Consider the following 19,654-nt stretch of genomic DNA (forward strand, 5'->3'; position numbering starts at 1 on the left):
ATCTTTTGATAGTCCAACCACTCCGTAATTTCATTTGGTATTTCTCTGCTAATGACTGCATGTTATTTCCTTCAATATTTTCTTTGCATATTGTATTCTTGACAATGCATGTTTTCATGAAAGTGTTGATTTAATTCAATTCAACACAACATATTTGCATCAATATACTTGAGAAGTTGTTTTTGCCTGAATATAGCTTCAGAGGTTGATCTTCATGCTAGATAATGTAAACACTAGGCAAGTGGCATTAAGAGAGATCTCTTAAATATATACACAGCAGCATACTCTTGGCTTTTAAATAAAACTGGTATAGAGCTTGAGTAAGACATCATAGCATAATAGTAGTCTATCATACTCATTATAATCCTCCTACTGATCCAGAAGTGTCTCCTAAAAAGTAATAATACTGATTTAGACTGATGATGATTAATCTTGGCAGAGGGTTCCCAGAAGAAGTGGTCCAGAATGACAATCCAATTTAAAGTCTTGCATATTTCAACACAGGCACTAATGACATTTACATCTTTACATCTCCTTTGAGCTGTGAATATCTACTGCACATCATTATCGCTTAAAATGTTGAACTTTTATATGAATCCATATATATGTAAGCACAATAAAATAAGTAAAAGTTTTATGTACACTCAGCAAGTAAAAGATTCCACACCAAATACTCATATTTGGCAAAGGTACATTGGAGAGGATGTGAGTTGGCTCAGTTGGTAAAGAGTCTGCTTGTTGAACCAAAACTTGTGGGTTCCAATCCAACCCAGGTGGATGACTGAAGCCTGCGTTGTGTGTTAACGTGCCCCTCCCCTTGTTTCATAGACACAGGCTATGTTAAATGGAAAACACTCTGTCCCTCAGATAGGACGTTAAACGGAAGCCGTTTAGAGGAGAGTCACCACCTTTGCGCATTGAAAACGCACTGCACTATTTGTATAAGAGTAGGGGGAGAGACCCAAGGGTTACAGTGATTCAGTCCTACTACCTACTCGTCTCCATGCTAGCACACCCTCTCAAAGATGAACATGTCATGTATAGTGTCTGTTAAGTAGTTTCAGAAAAACAGATCTCCATTGGTAGAATTGAAGAGATGATAGGCTTTTCTTGACACCTATGATCCTACTTGTCTCGATGTTGCTAGAATGCCCCTCTTTCGAATCAACTATGACTAGGGTAAAGTGGAATTCATGTCATAGTCATTTGGATGTCGATAGAACACCCCTCGTTCGAATCATGCATAGGGAAAGTGTAGTAGCATCATAAAACCAGATCGCCATTGGTAGAATCAAAGAGATGACGGACTCTCCTTGACAGCTCAGGCCCTACGCGTCTGGATGTCGCTTGGACACCCCTCTTTTGAACCAACCATGATTAGGGAAAGTGGAATTCAAGTCATAGTCATTTGGATGTCGATAGAACACCCTTCATTGAATCATCCATGCATAGGGATTGTTGAGTAGCATCATAAAACCAGATCACCATTGGTAGAATCAAAGAGATGGTAAACTCTCCTTGACAGCTCAGGTCCTACGCGTCTGGATGTAGTTAGAACACCCTCTCCACGACGCACCTATATGCAAGATATAAAGAATATTCATGATCGAAATAAACATGTGAAATATATGTACATGTAGCTTTGCATACACCTCGCCAATGTAACCCCCAAAAGATTTGATTCATCTTTATATGCTTGTTTTTATATCATGTTACATTGAAGTCTTTCATCAGAATGATTATGGTTAGTCTGCTTTAAAATATACCAAGTAGAATTAGGACATTTCTGTAAGCCCCCTTGTTACACATGTATACAGAGCTGCGACAGTATACTGTGTACGACCAAAAAAAGGAACCATGCTGGCAAAAAAAGAGGAATTTTAAGCAAAAACTAGATGGATCTTGGACTGCGCGCAGTCCAAAATGATGCCTCCGCCATAGAGCAATTTTACAAACCAAAACAGAAGCAATTTTTTAAATTCAAGTTTGATTGTATTCCAGTAACAGGTTTTCAGAATATCGTGATTACAAGCTATTTTTTCATATACATGTATGACCCATTGGCTCAGCAAGATACATACATATCTTGAGTTTGATGGTAATTCATCAAGCCCAAACTCCAGAGAAAAATAATGTCCCCGACCTACAATCAAAATGCATCTCTCTGCCTAACCCTATAATTTTTACAAACATAAATCCCAAGCAAACATCACTGGGGCAAATGTCAGAACACCCAAAGACTTGTTAAATGAAGAAGAAAAAATCTAATCTGATCGTTTTCCTATGGTGATATATATACTATCCTTAAGTTTGAAGTTTAAAATCTCAAATGGTTCTTGAGATATCGCGATAACGAGCTGAAGACATGGAATTTCACAAGTTAACCTCTGTGACCCTTGACCTACGTGCTCCAAAATCTAAACAGATCGTCTTCCTATGGTGATACATACTATCATTAAGTTTGAAGTGAAAATTCTCCAGTGGTTCTTGAGATATCGCGATAACGATCTCAATGTATGGAATTTCATAAGTTGACCTCTGTGACCCTTGACCTGTGACCTACGTGCTCATAAATCTAATCAGATTGTCTTCCTATGGTGATACATACATGTACTATCATCAAGTTTGGAGTTTAAATCTCCAGTGGTTCTTGAGATATCATGATAACAATCTCAATGTATGGAATTTCATAAGTTGACCTCTGTGACCCTTGACCTTTGACCTACGTGCTCCAAAATCTAATCAGATTGTCTTCCTATGGTGATACACACTATCATTAAGTTTGAAGTTTAAATCTCCAGTGGTTCTTGAGATATTATGATATGGTGATACATACTATCATTAAGTTTGAAGTGAAAATTCTCCAGTGGTTCTTGAGATATCGCGATAACGATCTCAATGTATGGAATTTCATAAGTTGACCTCTGTGACCCTTGACCTTTGACCTACGTGCTCCAAAATCTAATCAGATTGTCTTCCTATGGTGATACACACTATCATTAAGTTTGAAGTTTAAATCTCCAGTGGTTCTTGAGATATTATGATAACAATCTCAATGTATGGAATTTCATAAGTTGACCTCTGTGACCCTTGACCTTTGACGTACGTGCTCCAAAATCTAATCAGATCGTCTTCCTATGGTGATACATACTATCCTTAAGTTTGAAGTTTTTACATCTCCAGTGGTTCTTGAGATATCATGATAACAATCTCAATGTATGGAATTTCATAAGTTGACCTCTATGACCCTTGACCTTTGACCTACGTGCTCCAAAATCTAATCAGATTGTTTTCCTATAGTGATACATACTATCCTTAAGTTTGAAGTTTTTACATCTCCAGTGGTTCTTGAGATATCATGATAACAATCTCAATGTATGGAATTTCATAAGTTGACCTCTATGACCCTTGACCTTTGACCTACGTGCTCCAAAATGTAATCAGATTGTTTTCCTATAGTGATACACACTATCACTAAGTTTGAAGTTTAAATCTCCAGTGGTTCTTGAGATATCATGATAACAATCTCAATGTATGGAATTTCATAAGTTGACCTCTGTGACCCTTGACCTTTGACATACGTGCTCCAAAATCTAATCAAACCTCTTCCTATGGTGATACATACTATCCTTAAGTTTGAAGTTTAAATCTCAAATGGTTCTTGAGATATCGCGCTAACAAACTCAATACAAGGAATTTCATAAGTTGACCTCTGTGACCTGTGACCTTTGACCTACGTACTCCAAAATCTAATCAGATCGTCTTCCTATGGTGATAAATACTATTCCCGAGTCTTAAGTTTAAATCTTAAATGGTTCTTGAGATATTGTGATAACGGTCAAACGGGACGGACGTACGGACAACCCGAAAACATGATGCCTCCGGCACCACCTTCGGTGGCGGAGGCATAAAAAGGAATTCATTAAAACGAAACTTACAACCACGCGCAACAAATTTCCAATGTAGAAATGTCCATTCCTCATGCTGTTTTTTTTTCCATATTAGGACCTATAGTTTATTTACAAGTAGGTATTTTGTTGTTCTTATTTTTGTATCATCTGTGTTTCATTCTTTTTGAGAATATTTGTCTCTTCATGTATGTTTTAAGGATAGTTTTTTTTATTTGTGATCAAAATAACATTTAAGGGCCCTTGTTTGACATGCGGTATGTTAAAAAAAAAAAAAAAAAATACTATTATAAAAAATTATTTAAAAAACACATTTTTTATTTGGAGGAAAAAACAGAGTTATTCCAGGAAAAATGGAGTGGATGGCAGCTCTGTATATAGCTCTGCAAAGACATTTATGGAGAGTCTGAAGTAGTCACCATGAAAGAAGGCATTGTGATTCCTTTGTAGAAGAGACTTGTCTTTGGAGGACATACTCGCTTTTAGCCTTTGAATACTTACAACAATATCTTGGAGAAGTTTTTTGGCAGCATCTTCTGTTGGACAATTCTTGTATGCCTGAAAATTAAAAAAGAGAGAAAAAAGTAGAAGAAAAGAAAGAGAAAGATATAAAGCCATTACATATTGCCGTTGCCAATGTAACAATCATTTTCAGAATGTTAATATTTTTATGACGATGTACATTTTATATCATTGTATTATGCATTTCTTCTTGTATTATGTATATGTACAATGGCTGTAAATCCAGTGAAAAAAAGAATTGGCGGCCGGGCGAGGAGTTTTTAGCCAATTTCGCCCGGGCACTGCTTGTTTTCAGGGCATCGCACAGTCGCCGCTGAAGTTTTAGCACAGATTTAATTTCGAGCGGCGTCTGCTCAATTTTTACTCGCCGCCCAAAATACACACGGTATCCGGGCGGTCGCCGCCTGGGCACTGACCTAATCAAGTGTTCGCCGTCGAGCGATTTAGGTAAAATATCTAAGCCGCGAGGTCAAAGACTGCCAAGCGGTCACCGCCCTGTCACCGCTGGGAGATCAGTCGTCTGCCCGATCATGGCTGAGTATATAACGCGCTGCTCAGTGCGCTCCACAAGAGACAACAGCGAGATTTCTATCGGAAGTTTGCTTCACTGAAGAAATACCCAAAACATGCAAGAAAACCAAGGGGCAAGTGGGGAAAAGGAGCCTGGGCTGTGTGGAGGAGGCAGGGGGAAGGACAGAGGCAAGGCAGCCCCCACCAGTGTCTCCCCTAAAAGGTACGCCTACAAGACACCCGCAGATGCCCCGCCGATCACCAGCCGTCCGCCGGGCAATTTCTTTAAAATCAACTTGTGGCCGGTGGGAGACCGCCCGGGAATCGGTGGGTCATCAAGCTCCCCGATTTCGCCCAGTTTTTACCTTAAATTAACCAGCGACCAACGGGAAATTAACAGGGCACTGCCCGAGCATCACTGGGGCTCTACAGTCTGCTTGACTTCTCTAAAAATCGTTGGGCGATGCCTAAATTCCAGCGGTGACTAAGGAGGCTACAAATCGGTCGGTCGCAGCTCTGAGTTGTGACCAACTCATAAATGGCTCCTTGCCTGACAAAAAAAATCTGCCTCCCATTAATGATGCCATTTTCCTGGACTTTAGTAAAGCCGTGGATGACAAGACAACCAACTGAGGGCAATTTTACCAATGAAGATCAACGGGGAAGGCATCCATCTGCAAGTGTCACACTACAAACGCTGGAAGAAGTGGGCACAGAAATGTGCAACCAGACGATGTCCACTGAAACCAGTACAAGCAGGAACATTCCGGACCATTTACAAGATTTTTTGGCTCGCAGTATCAGTGAAGTCCCAGCCCAATGCAATAAAGGAACTGCTGGTCGAAAATGCGGATGTTTTCTCGAAAGGACCATCGGATCTGGTTTAACATTGACACGGGTACCGCAAAACCGATGCGCCAAGCGCAGAGAAGACACCTGATGGCACAAAGAGAGTTTGTATGGATGAGGTAAAAAACTAGAGAGAAGGGTCTTGCATCAAAGTTACAACCCAGATGGCTCGGGCCATATTTGGTAGTCACCAAGTTTTCCGATGTGACTTCATTGTCCATGCAGATCGGCTCAAGCCATACACTGGTACAGCTAGAGATGTCTGGCAGTACGACTCCCCCTCCTCCATCTCCTCTAGACCACCGACGAGAGATTGGAATGACAGCACTAATCAAAGTGAGGGGTGGGAACCAATGAGCCTTTCCAGAAGTAGGGGCCATTTAAAGGGAAAGAGATTGCAACATTCTCCTTATGAGCTCATGTAATAAACAGGTGTCATTGAGGTATAAATTTGTGAAATGTCTTGATTATAACCTGATTATTTATATACAGTAGGCTTGCGGGTGCACCATGTGAGAAAGAGGGAGGATTGAGGAGTCCTGAAAAGGACTCTCGGTAATCTTTCTTGAGGGTGGTGCACCCGCAAGCCTACTGTACAGCTACATCACCATGCAAGACGACACTTACAAGCAGCATCTGATTATTTATGTTTTGTCAGAAACGTGCCATCCGACAAGCAGGGAAACAAGGACATCATCTTTGTTCGCACCACAGAGCGGTACGTTACCAAGGAGGGAGGAACTCTTGGAAGTAGTGACCGAGGAACTAAAAAAGAAAGAGTCATCTTGAACTGTTACTCTTATTAATAACCCGATAATTTATGTTTTGTCAGAAACATACCATCCGACAAGCAGGGAAACAAGGATGTCATCTTTGTTTGCACCACTGAGCGGTATGTTACCAAGGAGGGAGAACTGATGGAAGTAGTGACCGAAGAACTAAAAAAGAAAGAGTCATCTTGAACTGTTACTCTTATTGATAACCTGATTATTGATGTTTTGTCAGAAACAAGCCATCCGACAAGCTGGGAAACAAGGATGTCATCTTTGTTTGCACCACTGAGGGATATGTTACCAAGGAGGGAGAACTGTTGAAAGTAGTGACCGAGGAACTACAAAAGAAAGAGTCGTCTTGAACTATTTCTCTCATTTCAAACTGTTCTTTGCACTTCCAGAAGTAGAGCCATATAAAGGGAAAGAGATTGCAACATTCTCCTAATGAGCTCATGTAATTTAACAGTTGTCATTGATGTATAATATGTGAAATGCCTTATTAATAACCTAATTTTTTTTTTTTTTTCAGAAACATGCCATCCGACAAGCAGGGAAACAAGGATGTCATCTTTGTTTGCACCACTGAGCGGTATGTTACCAAAGAGGGAGGACGGTTGAAAGTAGTGACCGAGGAACTAAAAAAGAAAGAGTCATCTTGAACTGTTACTCTTAGTGATAACCTGATTATTCATGTTTTGTCAGAAACATGCCATCCGACAAGCTGGGAAACAAGGATGTCATCTTTCTTCGCACCACTGAGCGATATGTTACCAAGGAGGGAGAACGATAGAAAGTAGTCACCGCGGAACTACAAAAGAAAGAGTCGTCTTGAACTGTTTCTCTCATTTCAAACTGTTCTTTGCATTTTAGTCCCATAGACAAACCACTGCTTAAGAGCAACATGCATCATGACTCTGGATAGAGCTGGTTTCGAGTCTTGAGACATTCAATCAATGAGTGGTCACCACAGTGAGCAGTCACTCAAGAATTATTGTAACACTAGCCACGAGCGGAAGAAACAAATGTCCTCACATCTTGGGAGTCATCTCTACGAGAAAAGAAATATCACTTTGACTAGTGCAACACAATCGGTTCCAGATCCTGGACCAGGTCCAAGCAGGCCTGATCACACGACCAGACAGCCGCTTGAAGTAGTAGTTCCGTATCGTGACTCAGATAATGTAGATGTTCATGTGAATTCCCATCAACAACCATCTTTTTCGCAGGAGAGGGTACACCAGGACCTTTCAACAACTTAAAATACTTTTCAAATCCACGATTGTGTGGTGAACATTTATAATAGACCCTAGACCTAGTCTAAGGAATGTTCAAGACAAGACTTTGTGTAGGCCTAGATCTATGTACATATATTTTGACTTTGACTCAAGTTTGTTGACCTGTTATTTAAAGGTGCATGCAAAAACAAACTGGTGCGGTCAATTGGAGTTGCATGCAGAAGCAGACTGGCATAGTCGTCTGGAGGTGCGCATGAAGCAAGCTGTTGATACACGACGTAACAGCGGTTGGCAGTCTGGTGGTGGAGTGCAGACCTGTGATGGTCTGGTAGTGTCGACTGGACAGTGGTCGAGAGGTGGTGCACAGTGGTGTCAACGTCAGTTTATCTCTGCCAAACGGATCTACGGCGAAATTGTACCGGACTTGGAAAACCTGCCAGCAGGAGGCATCCTGACAAGATAAGCTGCTGGGCAGAATTCGACAGAGTCACCAGTTTCGTTAGAATATTGACAAGCAAGTTTGTTGATAAAAAAGTTATATAAGAACTTCTTTGAGAATCAGTCTGAAAAGAATATTGATAAACCTGTTCACATGACACTGAAATTTTGCGGTAATATATTTAGAGGAAAGGAAAGGAAGAACGCCTTCAACATGGACTTCATTGAATCATATCATCTGCAAGTGCCACACTACAAACCAGATCATGAACCCAATCAAAGATATTGAAAAGCAAGTTTGTTAAGAGTGGACGTGGTAAAGGAGGGAAGGCAAAGAACAAGGGCATTACCGTCCATGTTGAAGTCGATCTTCCTTGTCTAAATTATATTAGCACAAAATTTTAGAATGCAATCAAATCCTACCCTCAAGAGGAGTCGAGGAGCAGGATACTGAGCTACGATGGCCGATGCGATCTCTGGACTGACGTTCCTGAACTGTTGGAACTGTTGCCTCCACACCTTGAGCAGTCCCTTGCCATCCTTGGCCACCTTGACCCCTCCGGCCCAGTCGACATGGACGTGGAAAGAGAACTTGGCCTCGTCTCGTTTCCTCCTAGAAATAATTAAGTGGAGGGAATTCAAGGATCACTCATTGAAGCAGGAAATATTGAAAGTAGGACTACAATTTGTCGATATGTTTTGAATTCTAAATGGCACAAATAATGGTTTACGAGTGGTGGAGTAGCAAATAACTTCTTGAAAGCAAACAAATATAGCTGGCGTTTTGGGGGAAAGAATTTTGCATTTCTTTGGCTTAGTGAAACATGTATCATACTGCAGTGTATTGGACTTTAAGTGTATTGGACAACTACTATAACTTTTTACACATTAGTAAATTGTGTATTATGTATTTTCTTTCATCAGGAGAAAAAGGAAGAGGAAGGGAAAGAGAAAGAGAAAGAAAAAGAGAAAGAGAAAGAAAAAGTGAAAGAAAAAGACAGATAGAGAGAGAGAGAGAGAGTCAAAAAGGGTGAAAACTTGGCACAGAATAAATATAAACATTTAAATTATAAACAACAAAATCATTTGTTCATGTTATAGGATCTAGCTATGTTTCTTTTTAAAACCTGCTCAACTAAGCCAACTTGCATCAAAACAGGAATATCTCTCATACTACATGTATGATACGCTTACTTGAAAGGCGTTTCAGCTACAGCTTTGGTGAACATGGCTACCAGGTCAGCTATCTGTTCACTAGTCTCTACAAAACGCATGTTACAGGTCAGCTTCAACTGCACATCAACCAAGGCCTGTAAGAGAAAAAAACAATTTGTTATGACTGTAAGGAAAAGGGTTAAAGGGGAAGTCCACCCTGAAATCAAGTTGGTTTTAATAGAAGCAGAAACATGAGAGGAACAGGTCAGTGAAAGTTTGAGCAAATTCCTATTAAAATTAAGAAAGTTGTGAAATTTTGGAATTTGCGATCAATCAAACACAAATTGGCAACTCTGTGACGTATCTTGCGAACTTCCTTCCCATTTGCTCTGTACTAAAAAAAAATATTTAAAAAAATCAAAACTTTTTTTATTCTTCCCTCAAGAAAATTTCAACCATATATGCACCCTAAATATAATCATTGCAAATATAGGATTAACTTTGCCTTGGGACTGATTGTGCCTTGAGTTCAATTGAAAAATGTCATGACATAATTTCTTTTTCTCTCTTAAGTACACTTACCTCCTCAACGTCCACCCTGGATACAATGACATCAATGTCTTCTGGTTTCCGTTTCCTCTTCTTGCCTTTTCCTTTCTCTTCACCTGTCACCCCAAGCACTGCATTCCTGTACTGTCTCTGGTGGACATTCTTTTTGGCTCTGAAAATAAGATGTATTTACATGGTTTACTATCTTTTATACTTTGTTTCATTGGTACAAGGGAATATAGGAATGAAGTCGTATATAGAACTGCATCGGTGCACTTTATCTCCGTTGCATGATCTTCTTGTGAAATTATGTTGGGAAGTGTTTATATAAAGGCAAATTTACCTTAAAAATGGGGGTAAGCAAACTGCTGGAATGAAATGAAATTGAAATGAAAATTGAAATTAAATTAAGCTTTTATTGTCCATTCAGAAATTCGTTTTGACAAAGTTTACAAATCGATTTACAACTAGATGGAACTTCGACTGCACGCAGTCGAAAATGATGCCTCCGTCATAGAGCAATTTTACAAACCAAAACAAGCAATTTTTCAAATTCAAGTTTGATTGTAATCCAATGACAGGTTCTCTATGGCCCTTTGATCTTTGACCTCATGATCCCAACATCTACTCAGTTCATTGGCTCTGCAAGAAACATACATATCTGAGTTTGATGGTAGTCCATCAATCGGTTCTAATGATAATGTGATCACAAGCTATTTTGGCATTCATAATGAGCCCCATGACTTTTGAACTTGACCTCATGACCCCAAATCTAATCAGTTCATTGCCTCAGCAAGATACATACATGTCCTGAGTTTCATGGTAATCTGTCTATCTCTTCTAATGATAATGTGATCACAAGCTATTTTTGCATACATAATGAGCCCTGTGACCTTTGACCTCATGACCCCAAAATCTAATCAATTAATTGGCTCTGCGAGATACACACACCATCCAAGTTTGGCAGGAATCCATCAGTCGGTTCTTGAGATAACGCGATCACGAGAACGGGACGTACGGACGGACGGATGGACAACCCAAAAACATAATGCCTCCTGAAACTTCGTAACGGAGGCATAAAAAGCGATAATCATAATCAAAGAGAGTTAAAGTAATGGTAAACTACATTCATAACAGCTTTGGTTGGTTAAGTTACATGAAATAGTTTTTGTATGATGAGGATGCCGACAGAGCAAGAGAGTTGAAAAGGACCAAAGATAGGTACGGTAGGCAGAGGAGGTGGGTAGATCAGTGAAAAATAGAGAGAAAGAGAGAAAGTCAACATCAGATCTTAGATGATTATAAAGAAGGAAAAGAAATTTGTGCATTATAGTAATAATTATAATAATAATGGTGGGTAGCTTCTTCTGTCAGGTTGTGATGCTCCTGACGCTGTCCTGGTTATTACCCTGGCTTTAGCAAGGCGGCTATTACGGCGTTTTAGCATTTCAAGGAATTAATTTCTGCCAGGAACCCATTTACATCACCTGGGTTGAGTGTGGCAAATGTAGATTAATGTCTTATGGCTGCATACCTGAAGTATTTCTCCATGCCTTGAACGACCAACGTGGGCATGATCCCTCCTAGCTGCCTCTGGATGTCTTTCACATGGTCACATAATGTCCTAAGACCCGGGGTGTATTCCCCTCTCTGTTCCTAAACACACACACACACAAAACCATTGAGTGAGGTCATAAACGATACGATTCTCGGAATAAATAGGAATCAAAGAGATTACTGGTATGGATATTTGCACAGCTCATCGCTATGCCCAGGATAAAAAGTGTTTGGAACTATATCATCAATAGGGTCACAAAGGGTCAGTCATGACTCGTAGGACAACAATGACGACATGTAATTGTATGAACAAATGTGGGCGTGAACATTGTAATGTATAATGGGCAAACAGGAAATCTTTGCACTAAATTGAAAATCGACTACGAGACAAAAAGAAAAACAGATTGAATAAAAAATGTGGATGCTTTTCAAAGAAATTTCAACCTTGAATATTTGATAAAGCATGCGCATGCTCTTGCGCATAAATTCTTAGAATGATTTTGTTGCAACTTACACATTTGTAAGAATAGACCATCTCTACAAACTCTGCAGGAGAAAGAACAATAATGGCTTCCGGTTCCTGCTTGATACTTGTCATGGAGTCCAGCTGAAGAAAAAAAAAATTAGATAGCAAAACAAAATTAATATAACATCTGTAAGTTTTTTTAATTTGTGTATAAATGTAATGCTTTCTGGGAGAAATTTCAATTGTTTAAACATATTTGTGGCTTACACCCAGTACAGATCGATCAATCAATCTTATTTAATGGGTGTAAATCACAAATACGTTTAAACCATCTTTAAGATTGTTGAGCCAAATCTATGATTGTGTTAAAAGAAAAGGGATGGGGGGGGGGGGCACATCCACAATAAAAAAATTCAATGAAATTTTAAGCTTATCTGCCGTAGTTTACAGGAAGGATTAGACTGCCCTGCAAGGTCACTGGACAGATGGTTGTCTCATCAACTCAGCTCTCAGTTAACATAAGAAAAAGAGGATCATGGGGGACCAATGGTCACCGATTAGGCATTGTTTGTTATATAGAGGGCGCAAGTAGCTACAAGTAGTGCAGTGGGCCTTTAAGCCATGCTGTGGAAGGTGAAAAGATATTAAAATGCTTAAACTCAGAACATACTAAAACCTACTTGGTCTCCTTTTTATTGCAACATAAGTACAAAGCAAAGGATCTAGAAAGTGAAACATATCATTGAATGCACAGTTCTGCTTCTCTCACAAAATAGTGTATACTTAATGAGGCTTCCAATAAATGGGATAGATTTCTGGCGTAAGGGAAGCAGAACTGAGTCAAAATAAGAACACAACATCTGTACTTAGAATCAAGGTGGATAAATTGCATTGGTTTGTGAAAAGGTCACACCCATTTGCTGCTATTAAGGGGTGGGCGGGTTTGGATTAGCAAGATCGTGTTACCTTCTTTCAAAGAACCATTTGGGCCTGGAGTCTACTCCCCCCCCCCCCCCCCCCCAACATTGTTGCTTGCAATTCAGTAGAAACCTTTAAAACCAGACTCTGGGAATCAATCCAAAGGGGCAATATAAACATATAGGGTGGTATTTTTATTTTAGAAGGCGGACTAACTTTAGTCCATAGTTTAATCCACCGACCAAGTATGGAATGCCAAGTGTCCATATGAATATATTTTTGAATAATTTGATATGTCCCTAAATTACCATGATAACATAATTGTATCATTGTTATATTGTTGTTTATAAATTATGTTATTACATTTTGTTTTAAGTTAGTGACAGATTAAATTATTCAAAAACATATTCATATGGACACTTGGCATTCCATACTTAAGTCGGTGGGTTAAACCATGGACTAAAGTTAGTCTGCTCTCGAGAATACCAGCCAAAGTCACTTCCTGCAATTGCAAAGTGATGGGACTCAACTAAGAAATGTAATAAATACACCACACACTCTCTCTCTCTCTCTCTCTCTCTCTTTCTCTCTCTCTCGAATGCTAACATTCTGGTCAACCACATCCCATTTCGAGGATCAGGAACAGATTCAGAATCTCAGTTTGATTCTATTCCATACGTTACCTGTAAGTCCTGGCCTAGGAGGTCCGTGTCCAGGACCGTTCTCTGCCACCTGATGCATGATGGGATAGACTGCGCCTCGATGACGTATTTACACCCCATGGTCTGCAGCTTGGCCAAGATCTGAGCTCCGCATGGGTCCTCAATCACATGGTGGTCCAACACGACCGTCATAAACTGAAACAAAATAATAGCCCTCATTTTTCTTTCATATCTTGGAGAATGGACATAATCTTTTTGTTGTTGTTGTTGGTATAACATGTTCTGTCCATAGAGTTAACTGAATTTTTTCAGGCTCAGTATTTTATGAGTTCAAGGGTTTGATCTGGTTGGTAGAGCTCATGAGAACATTCTTTTTGTTTCCTTATTCATATTTATTTACCTTATAAGACCATGGAGGATTTTGTCAGATGACTATTGACTAGTGATAGTATCCCCGCAGACGGGGGAAATGGAAATCCATAAGAATAAACAAATGGCAGATAATGTTGCACTGGCCCATCTCACAATTCACAAAGTTTTCATTCTTTCTGATTCATCAGTTAGTTTTTACTCACAATTGTCTAACAAACCTGACATAGATTTTAGGCAAAGGCTCCAAATGTAAATAAAACTGATTGTGTCAAAAGGAAATGCATACTTGGCCATCATTTTCATTGAATGTTGAGAAAATATTGTAAATCTTACTCAACACAGGTAACACATAATAAGAGGGGTGGGGGAGGGGGGGGGGGACTGAAGAAAAAAAGACCTATCCCTTTTGTTTTGCTAGTAGTGACCGACTCTGATCTATTAATCCACTCTTCCAGTTTACCTCTCTGTTTTAGCTCAGTCAGTAGAGTGTCCGCCTCACAACCGGGAAGTCATGGGTTCGAAGCCCGGCCGCATCATACCAAAAGACGGGAGTTGCTGCTACCTAGTTTGGCTAGATAGAGCAACGTCGATCTGGCGCTGCTCAGTGGCTGCGGGCTCACGATCAATTGGGCAAAAAGAATTTCCATTTTTGGGTTAACTTAATAAAATTTGGAGTGGACTTTAAAAGATTATTATTATTATTATTACTGAGTAAGTTAGAACATTTAGTTATTGATTTTCATATCAGAATCAACTTACTTTCAGGCATTCTCCTGGTTTCTCTGCCCGTTTTGCATCTCTGAGTGTCTGCATCATAAACAAGGAAGAATAAAAGAGAGAGAGAGTATAAAAGATCTTCAAAAACGTTCTGGAACAAACACACAAGATTTGGATCAGGGGGTGCAGAATGTGGGATAAAACACCTGATCATTGTGTTTGATAATTCCTGCTATGAATATAAAGTTGTGCAATTGAGGTGTTTTGAAGATTTGTGATACTTTAAAAAAAAATTAAAAAAAAAAAAATTGTTTCTTTCAACAAAGAATATTCACCTTATGAGATGGATTTAAAGAAAAACGGGAACAAAATTACCATTCAGTACATTGGTAATTTCTTTTAAAAGGAAACATAGAGAATAGAAAACATCCATGGCAAATACACGGTAAAATGAGACGTAGGAATAAGTAAATCTGTAAGAGGAGAATGCTGTTACCTTCCTTTGATCAATCTCTCTTTGCTTTTGTTGTTTCTTTGATTCTTGAAGTTTGTTCCTCTCTTGCCTCTGTCGCTCCTTCTCAGTCTTCCTCTCCTGTGTTGCAAAGAATGTAATATTGTATTTTAATGTAATCTACATGTACCAATATTACTAAAACTCTAAATAAATACCTGTTTGATACTTAGAGAACCTTAGTTTGGCTACATGTAAAGCTGTACTGTATTTATGAAGGAATTCTCTATTAAATACAGCAGTATATAGGTCATATACTTTCAAATGAAGTTCTTGTCATATTACTTTTTCTTTCATAACGGACCAACATCTTGATAATCCATTTTATTTATTCATTACAATAATGACGCAGAATCTGGCAGATATGAATGGCAATTACCATTTTTGGACATCTTGAATTTAAGAAGTGCCATTGAATATGGAAATGTCCTTGAATTTAAAAATCCAAGAAAATATTAAATAATACAACCCAAATCACCACGAAAGAATCATATGTACCATTGCTTTGAACTTGGCAGCTTGGATTTCCTCTGGTGTTCTCTTCGTCTTTAGATGACCTGAAGACAAAGACGAACTGCTCTCCTGCGACGTCACAGTCTGTGAATCAAGACTATCAGTCTCTGTGGTGTAAGGCATGGATGATGAGTTATAACGTGATGATGATTGATCGGTCATTTCCATGGATTCCGGCTCACCATCACTGTCACTTACGGCATGATCGTAGGATCTTCCGTTTCCTAAGATGGCATTTTTCACTTTTTCATGGATTTCCCTCTCTCTGGCAGTGCTTGATTTGGAGGAAGATGTCGACAAGGTTTGGGAGGATTCCTGGCTGCTGCTCCGTGCTGCCTTGAACCGCTTCTTCTTCTGATCCTCTAGTCTCCGCAACAGACCAAGTTGGATGATATCGTCCTCGTCCGATGAGGATTCAGGGTCTAGATGGACAATTGAAGCTACATTCACCCTCTCTTGGTTTTTGTGCTTAACAGGGTTAGCTACCTTGTCAGGGCTTTGATCACCGTCACTGTCACTACTGGATATGTCAATATGGCACACTCTAGAGGACATTGTCTTTTTGGCATTGGTGTCGTGTGCCGATCCTTTGGACGTCCCATGTTTTTCCCTCTCATTGTTTCCTGGTATGAAACCAGATTCCTTTGGAAGGTTCGATGTCACATTGGCTTCCCATCTTGAGGTAGCTTGTGGTCCACGAGATGCAAAGATGGATGGGAACTCCTCATCATCGTCGCTATCATCATGGAGATCAGAGCTGGTAGCAGGGAAGGGACTGGTCCTCCCCTGGTGCCTCTGAGTGTTCTTGTAGGCCATTTTCTTTTGATGGGAGTCTCTCACATCTTCGCTAAAGTGGGTGTCACAGCTCCTTTCTGAACCGTTTGACCCAAAGTTGTCTGACAAGCTTCCCGCAGATGCTGATGGCACAGGTTTCTTGGTGGGAATGTGGCGTACTGGCGGCACTGGCACTGGGCTTCGATCTCCTGGCTGATCAGTAGGAATTCCTATCAAGAACTGGACACACATAAAAAGATGTACACGATATGACTAATATTTAGGATTCAAGGAATAGTGAAATGGACATTAGCCAGAAAATTCAATGACCTGAAAAAAGTAACATACTATATCACATGTACAGTAGAGTCTTCCTGTCAGTGTGACCTACATGTACTACATGCATTGTGCTAATACCAAATGTGGGGATTCCAGAGAAAATGTACATATCCACATGTCATGTGTCTGGACAGGTTGGTTATCTAAACAGTTGATTTCAAAAAATAATTTGAAGAAATCTACAAGAAATATTTCATAAATCTTTGATGACTTATGTGGATAATATTATAAATAGTCAGGTGGCTTAGAGTCAAATATATGAATTATCGTTACCTGCCGGATATAAGCGCCATTTTTGGTACAGAGCTTCCTTATAGGACCTACATGTACTGAAAGATACTAGGGTAGGAGCCCCTAGCAAAAAAATTATAAAAGGGTCATGTGGTGGGCGGGGTGTTGCCCCAGAGCCCCCAAATAATATATAACATAAAATAACATTGATTTGTTGTTGTACAAATGCAAATATTGGTACAGGGCTTCCTTACGACCTACTGAATGAAATTCAGGTAGGAGCCTAATATATAGGAGCCTACCAAATAGCATAACCCCTGAACTACATAAATTTATACTCTCGTCACGTCAATTTTACCGCTTTACCCGAGATTCTGGAAGAATGCTATGTTCTCAGCAGTCGGGCTTCAAGTTATACTTCCAGTTATAGTTCCTAGCGGACCTTTCGGAAGAGACAAACACAAGGTACCAGCCCCCGAAAAAAAATTCATGAAAGCGGTAGCGGGGCAGAAAATATGTATATTTATGCTAAACAGAGCTGTTCACTCGAAATTGCTGAATATGCATGACTTCGAAGAAAAAGAGCCCTTCTCAACCTTGTGCATATATTGAGCAATTTCGAGCAAATGGCGCTCTATTATTATATCTCTAGACCTATAGATCTATGAGTATCATATTTGCTGCACTGCTACCGCGTACGTATGCATACTTTCTCTTCGCCATGTTGAATCAACGATACAAAATGCATGGATGCATCCTTAATCCTTGGGTTAGGATGAGGAATCACCCTTTTCCCCATCACTGCACAGACTTCTTCAAATTATAATTTCAAATTCAAGTATTCCTAGCACTAGCACTAGCAGGCTAGACCTTCTAGTTGGACGGATGCCCAGGCCTAGTAGTAGGCCTAGAGGAGTCGAAAAACATTGTAGACCTAAGTCAAAATTGTAATTACTACCTCTTTACATTTCGAAAAAATGTGACCCAACCCTCTGTTTGAACTGTTTTTATATGCGGGCTCTGAAGCTCCCTGGTCCTGGAGTTAGCATGTTTGTTGCGCATACGCTCTGCGGGGATCAAAGCCTGGTGCCCTGTAGACCGAAAGCTTCAGTCTCTATAATCGTCGGTTGTTCCACTGAGACTACGTCTGGCTCCACTAGACCTCCGGTTATAGAGACTGAACCATCGTATGTTGAAGATATCACGGCTAGATTTTAGCCGCTAGGCCCCTCCCACAAACATGACAAACTTGCCACGGCCGTATTGTTATGCCCCCAAAATACCCCAAAATGTCATTTTACCTCATGTATATCCAATTTTAAATTAGGTCTAGGCTAGAACATTGGTTCCACTTACTAACTTGATTGAAATAATCCGTTTAATGGTCCCTTTTAAGGAAATTATGGGTCAAAATCGACATCCATGTTGAAAATCTTGCAAGCCGTGTTAAACTCTCGCTGCCGTCAATCTCATCCCTTCTAGTCTACGCCGAAGGCAAAATGATTACGAAGGAAAAACTGTGATAACGCCATTACGAACGTGTAGATGGAACACAGTTTTTCCTTCATAATCATTTTGCCTTCGGCGTAGAAGGGATGAGATTGACGGCAGCGAGAGTTTAACACGGCTTGCAAGATTTTCAACATGGATGTCGATTTTGACCCATAATTTCCTTAAAAGGGACCATTAAATGGATTATTTCAATCAAGTTAGTAAGTGGAACCAATGTATTATAGCCTAGAGTCTAGGCCTAATTTAAAATTGGATATAGATCTACACGAGGTAAAATGACATATTTTGGGGGATTTTGGGGGCATAACAATACGGCCGTGGCAAGTTTGTCATGTTTGTGGGAGGGGCCTAGCGGCTAAAATCTAGCCGTGATATCTTCAACATACGATGGTATAGGCGATCGTTCAGTCTCTATAACCGGAGGTCTAGTGGAGCCAGACGTAGTCTCAGTGGAACAACCGACGATTATAGAGACTGAAGCTTTCGGTCTACATTTTTGTAGGTGCCCTGGTGCCCGTCGCTCAAATGTCAAGCCTGTATAAAATCCTCTCGTCATGTCTCATGACACACGTTTGTTTATACTTACATTCCCGTCAAATATTCTGTTAATTGTTGTTTGAGGGTCCTTTGTGTAAATTAGATCTCTACGAGCATCGTCAGCTGATACATGAGGGCAAACAATCAAAACCTGCTGAACCAAAGAATCCATTCTCTTCTCCTTTATTTTGTCTAACTTTTTGGAAACTTGTCAAAAGCACCGCGCGCTGAATGAAGGGTATGGAATGCCCTGTGTGTATGTATGCCCATCACCGCGAATCTTTCCAACATGTAAACAAAACCAACAAAACACACTTTGGTGAATATCTATCTATGCAAGTTCTTGCAGAGTTTATCCTAAGGTCTTCTTATTTAAAAAATAACATTTCATTTAATTTCACTGTGTTACTTTAATTTTTTTTGTTTTTGTTTTGCTTTCTGCATATGGCGCTCTATAGTTAGTGAAGGGTTTCGTGACAGTAATCTCGACCCACCAATAACAGGCTAATCTTCCACAGCAGCCCGACCATGGACTGTGGAAAGCTCGACCCTTAAGAGTACATTTATGTAGCCGGATACTACTCGACACAATTTATTTTCTCATGA

At 39.8% G+C, this 19,654-nt stretch overlaps 1 protein-coding gene across 1 annotated transcript; it reads right to left on the bottom strand.

Moving 5' to 3' along the window:
* Window positions 1–1,441: 1,441 nt before the first annotated feature.
* LOC100889179 (crossover junction endonuclease EME1) lies at window positions 1,442–19,290 on the bottom strand. Its single transcript, XM_030984372.1, has 12 exons — window positions 19,098–19,290; window positions 15,641–16,669; window positions 15,128–15,223; window positions 14,674–14,721; window positions 13,564–13,737; window positions 12,011–12,103; window positions 11,474–11,595; window positions 9,973–10,111; window positions 9,430–9,545; window positions 8,659–8,848; window positions 4,410–4,466; window positions 1,442–1,576 (listed from the first exon to the last, which is right to left on the bottom strand). The coding sequence occupies exons 1-12, from the start codon at window positions 19,218–19,220 to the stop codon at window positions 1,469–1,471; spliced, it is 2,295 nt and encodes a 764-aa protein (XP_030840232.1). The 5' UTR covers window positions 19,221–19,290; the 3' UTR covers window positions 1,442–1,468.
* Window positions 19,291–19,654: the final 364 nt, after the last annotated feature.

The sequence above is a fragment of the Strongylocentrotus purpuratus genome, unplaced genomic scaffold, assembly GCF_000002235.5.
Source record: "Strongylocentrotus purpuratus isolate Spur 01 unplaced genomic scaffold, Spur_5.0 spur5_scaffold_14, whole genome shotgun sequence".
Classification (NCBI taxonomy): Eukaryota; Metazoa; Echinodermata; class Echinoidea; order Camarodonta; family Strongylocentrotidae; genus Strongylocentrotus; species Strongylocentrotus purpuratus.

What these genes read in the sequence shown, in the direction of transcription:
- LOC100889179 (XM_030984372.1), bottom strand. Translation starts at nt 19,220, where the DNA reads ATGGATTCTTTGGTTCAGCAGGTTTTGATTGTTTGCCCTCATGTATCA. An exon ending in TGGTCTATTCTTACAAATGT is followed by an intron (nt 11,596 to 12,010) that starts GTAAGTTGCAAC and finishes GTGTGTGTTTAG; the next exon opens with GAACAGAGAGGGGAATACAC. An exon ending in GGCATGGAGAAATACTTCAG is followed by an intron (nt 10,112 to 11,473) that starts GTATGCAGCCAT and finishes TCTTATTTTCAG; the next exon opens with AGCCAAAAAGAATGTCCACC.